The sequence below is a fragment of the Archocentrus centrarchus genome, chromosome 11 (genome assembly GCF_007364275.1).
Source record: "Archocentrus centrarchus isolate MPI-CPG fArcCen1 chromosome 11, fArcCen1, whole genome shotgun sequence".
In the NCBI taxonomy this organism is placed as follows: Eukaryota; Metazoa; Chordata; class Actinopteri; order Cichliformes; family Cichlidae; genus Archocentrus; species Archocentrus centrarchus.
In genome coordinates this window covers 31,060,470-31,065,162 of record NC_044356.1, presented here as the reverse complement: position 1 = coordinate 31,065,162, position 4,693 = coordinate 31,060,470, and the positions used below count along the sequence as shown (strand labels likewise).

General features: G+C 43.6%; 1 protein-coding gene across 1 annotated transcript; it reads left to right on the top strand.

Moving 5' to 3' along the window:
• Positions 1–2,986: 2,986 nt before the first annotated feature.
• On the top strand, positions 2,987–4,354 carry LOC115788656 (general transcription factor II-I repeat domain-containing protein 2-like). The gene is made up of 2 exons (XM_030741782.1): positions 2,987–3,921; positions 4,102–4,354. The coding sequence occupies exon 1, from the start codon at positions 2,994–2,996 to the stop codon at positions 3,909–3,911; it is 918 nt and encodes a 305-aa protein (XP_030597642.1). The 5' UTR covers positions 2,987–2,993; the 3' UTR covers positions 3,912–3,921; positions 4,102–4,354.
• The last annotated feature ends 339 nt before the right edge of the window (positions 4,355–4,693 follow it).

The window sequence follows — 4,693 nt, the reverse complement described above, 5'->3', positions numbered from 1 at the left end:
TTTAAGGGCTTGAATGACTTCCACATTAGACCTTCCCACTAACCCCTCCCTTCTTAGACAGGCAGCAGGGGCAGATGGGTGTCCACTTAGGCAAACCTCAGGGTGTGTTTGACACCCAGCTGGGAACTCGGGCCGAGCCCTTGGGGTGTGGTTGTATCATCAGTGGCTTTGACATGAGTTCAGAAGGAATGAAGGAAATATTTTCTGTAGCTGCTAAACAAAACTTCCCCTTTGCTTCTGAAATAACCCCATCAGAGGAATTAGCTATGTTTCTCCATTAAGTACACTATGTAACGGCAGCTATGTGGTTTCTCCCCTGTGGCCACCAGTCTGAATGGAAGATGCTGCTGTTAATAGAAAATTGCTGTAAAGGTCACTCAGCAATTATTATACAGAGAAAACTTTTGGATTTATTACTACTGTGGGATTTTTCATGTCATTAGGATTCACTCAGAATATTTGAATTATTCATTCAGGTGCTTCTTGGTCTTATGAGAACTATAAGGATAGATTTGGGTTTACCTAAAGAGAAGTTCATAAATGTGAAACTGATTCAAAATATAAACCTGTCTGTCAGTTCTGATTAGCTGTGGTCTTTTCTTTTTAACAACCATTGAGATTTAAGACTTTATCGCTTGCAGACAGGAAGAATTCTTTGCAGGTTCTTGAGAAGAAGTGCTTCATGTGTTTTCATACACTAGTGAGCAGAGATTCCAAAAGAATAACAGTGAGATTTAATATACAACAAATTTACAACAAATTTGGGAGATTTTCTATGAAATCCTAACTACCTAATTTATCAAAATGAGGAAACCCATAAAGTCTAAAAAGTCTTTTCCCAAAGAAATGCTCCTGCAGTTTGGCCCATAAATGTGATCAAAAGACAGATGGGCTACTACTACTACTACTTTTGAGTTCCAGAGGTGGAGCATAGATGATGTCTCCACCCTGCTGATGTCTCCACCTGTCACCTGAGCCTCATTCCAAATCACACACCTGCAGGCTGCTGAATTAATTTTCATCTGGCCTCAAAAGGCTGGAGCAGCTTCTCAGTTATGCTTGTGGTATTTCAAGCTAGACCCCAACTATTGTTAGTGTGTTATCACTGTGTTCCTACTCACCATCGTCTCCCTTTCTTCCAGGTCCCACACTGCAGGAAGAGCGGTGGAAAGAGGATCATATGGAAACATTATGGAAAGAAAAAAACTGCTGGAAATTGATATCTTACCTGCCAACAGCATATTTCCTAAGAAAAGAGTGCTGTCTTTACCACTATACTCTGCAACTCTGTCCAGGTTACCACCCAACTTGACATAACGATCTGGCCAAAATATGGATACAGCGGACACAGACCTCCAGGACTGCAGTCTTGTTGTGGAGGAAATTGTTACTCAGCTCTGGAGATATTCCAAGCAGGTGATCAATGCCACCAGCCCATTCAAGAGATTGATACATTCAACAGATTGTCTTCTTTGGTTACCTGTCCTCCAACCCTCGGCTCTTGGTGTCATGCAGCATGGGCAGTCCTGTTAAGGCAGTGGTCCCCAAACTACGGCCCGCCTTCACATTTGGCCCGGCCCCCTGAACACCCCCCTTACCCCCACCCCAAGGGAAAAAAATATTGCCCCCTGTCAAAGAGAATGTAATACAGTCGTACCTCGTTATATTGCAGGTCACTTATTGTGGCTTCACTTTATCGTTGATTTAAAAAAAAAATAAAATTACAAATTCTGTTCCACGGAGTTTTCATTATATTGCGGGATTTTGCGGTATATAGATATTCTGTAACACATAACTATGTTCATCACTGGGACAAAGAGATCAATTACGCCTACGCCAATAGTGGAAACAGAAGTTAAGGAGGGCGAAGATACTGCACCACCTTCATCGCCATCAGTACTGCCCAGCTACATAATTCATCATCTTCATCATTCAAGTTGTAGTAAGAGAGTGGAGAAGGTTTATATGAGTGAGGGAAAGGTTTATAAAGCCTTAAAATATATATAAATAATAATATAACTCCGCTACTTCCCGGATTTTCACCTATCGCGGGGGTCTCTGGAACGTAACCCCGCGATAGGTGAGGGATCACTGTAATGGCGAAAAGGTTAGGAAAGAGAAAAATCGATTCAGAATGCAGGGTATTTAACCTGCAGTGGACAAACGATTATTTTTTTGTTCAATGCAAAGAAAAGGCTGTTTGTCTCATCTGTCAAGAGGCGCTGGCGGTATTCAAAGAATACAATCTGCGACGGCACTATGAATCCCATCACAAAGACAAATATGATAGCTTGCAAGGCCAAATGCGGGCAGACAAACTGTCAAAGTTAAAAAGTGGACTGTTAGCTCAGCTGAATACATTTGTACGCCAAGCTCAGCTGAACCAGTCATCCGTTCGGGCCAGCTTTCGGGTTGCTCAAATGATAGCAAGCAGCGGTAAACCTTTCACGGATGGAGAGTTTGTTAAGAAATGTTTGAATGCTGTCGCGGAGGAGGTGTGTCCCGAGAAGAAAGATGTCTTCAATGCAGTGAGTCTGTCAGCGAGTACAATCACCAGACGCATCGAAGAAATCGGGGGTAATGTGTATGCACAGCTGCAGCAGAAGACAAAAGAATTTGACTTTTTTTCATTAGCACTGGATGAGAGCACAGATGTGCAGGACACAGCGCAGCTGGTAATTTTCATTCGTGGAGTTAACGCAAACTTTGAGATGTGCGAGGAGCTGGCAGCCCTCCAAAGTCTCAAAGGGACTACAACGGGGGAGGATATTTTTGGCAAAGTATGCCAAACCATGGAGGAGTTGGACCTGGACTGGTCAAAGCTTGCCAGCATCACGACTGACGGGGCTCCTAGTATGGTGGGCGCGTCTCGGGGTCTAACAGGACGTGTCAAGCGGGAGATGGAAGAGCGGGGTCTCACCGCCCCGCTACAAGTCCACTGCTTAACTCACCAGCAAGCACTGTGCTGCAAAGTGTTGAAGTGGGATTCTGTCATGAAGGTTGTGGTGTCATGCATAAACTTCATCAGAGCAAAGGGACTTAAACACAGGGAGTTCCAACAATTCCTGTCTGAGCTGGAGTCTGCGCACGGCGACGTGCTGTATTACACAGAGGTCCGATGGTTGAGCCGGGGCAGAGTTTTGAGGCGTTTTTACGAGCTGCTACCCGAAATTAACGCATTTCTTCATTCAAAAGACAAAACGGTCCCAGAGCTGATGGACCCAGAGTGGAAATGGCACCTGGCATTTTTAACAGATGTGACAGAAATGCTGAACAGCCTTAACTTGCAGCTACAAGGCCAGGGGAAACTCATTTGCGACATGTATTCCCACATAAAAGCATTTGAGGTGAAACTAGCGCTGCTTTTGGAACAAGTGAAAAAGCACAACTTCATCCATCTCCCTGCTACCCAAAACCTCTCTGCAGAGAACCCAGCGGTCCCGTTCCCAACTGAAAAGTGTGTGGAAGCACTGGAAATGCTGAAGGCGGAGTTCGGTGTGCGATTCCGTGAACTACATGTTAATGCAAAAGAAATCCGTCTTTTCCAGAACCCCTTTGTTGCCGACATCGATGAAGCCCAGCCTTCTTATCAGTTTGAGTTGGCCGAGTTACAGAACTGTGATGTTCTGAAAGACGCGTTCAAGCCCAACAGTCTTATTGACTTCTATGCCGCCCTCCCAAATGACACGTACCCTAACATAAAAAAACACGCAATGAAGATGTCCACACTTTTTGGTAGCACGTATATCTGCGAGCAAACCTTTTCACACATGACACTCCTGAAAACTCCGATGAGATCAAGATTGACAGATGAACATCTGCATCAGTGTTTGAGACTAGCTGTGACTAGAATGGAACCTGACATTCAACTTCTCACCAGCCAGATGCAGGCCCACAGTTCACACCGATGAACATACATAGGTAAGCTCACTTTTCGGACTTGAATGAGTCATTCTGAGTATAAACAAATATGATCATAATAAAATCTACTGGGATAAAATCCATCCCCACAACTATACTGGTAGTAAAATGTAATGTGCTGTGTAGGTGCTGTATCACTGAGTTTGGTTTCTCAGCCTGCTTGCTTTGTGGTTTTCACAGGGAAGTTGATGAGAGAGAAAGCTGCAAACAGCGGTATCTACAAGCCTTCTGGAACCTTCCTTATAAGGAAGGAACACAAGAACTTTGAAAGACTGCTCATATGAGTCATTTAAGAAAGAGATTCTGCTCTGACAACTTTACCTGTTAAGATGTGCACGGCACAACATAAAATTAATGTTCCACAGACTTTTTTTTCTGTGAAGAACCCAGAGAGGGTTATTTGGTTATTATTTCATAAATAGTGTTATTTATTTTGTAAATAGTGTTATTTAGTTTGTTAATAGTGTTATTATTTATTTCCTGACTTTTTTTTTCTGTGAAGATCCCGGAAAGGGTTATTAATGTTTGGTTATGTGTCGTTTTCTGAAAACAATAAATGTTTATGTTGAGGTACCCCTGCAATTGTCACACTTTCTATTTCAAACTGACCCGGCCCCCCATCAGAGAAGGGAAAAGTTATTTGGCCCTTGCAGGAAAAAGTTTGGGGACCACTGTGTTAAGGAGTGTGCTTCCTCCACACTCCTGCAGTTTCTTGCTACATGGTCACCGCTGTAGCTCGACACCTCATTACTGCTGCCACCCGACAGCTGAA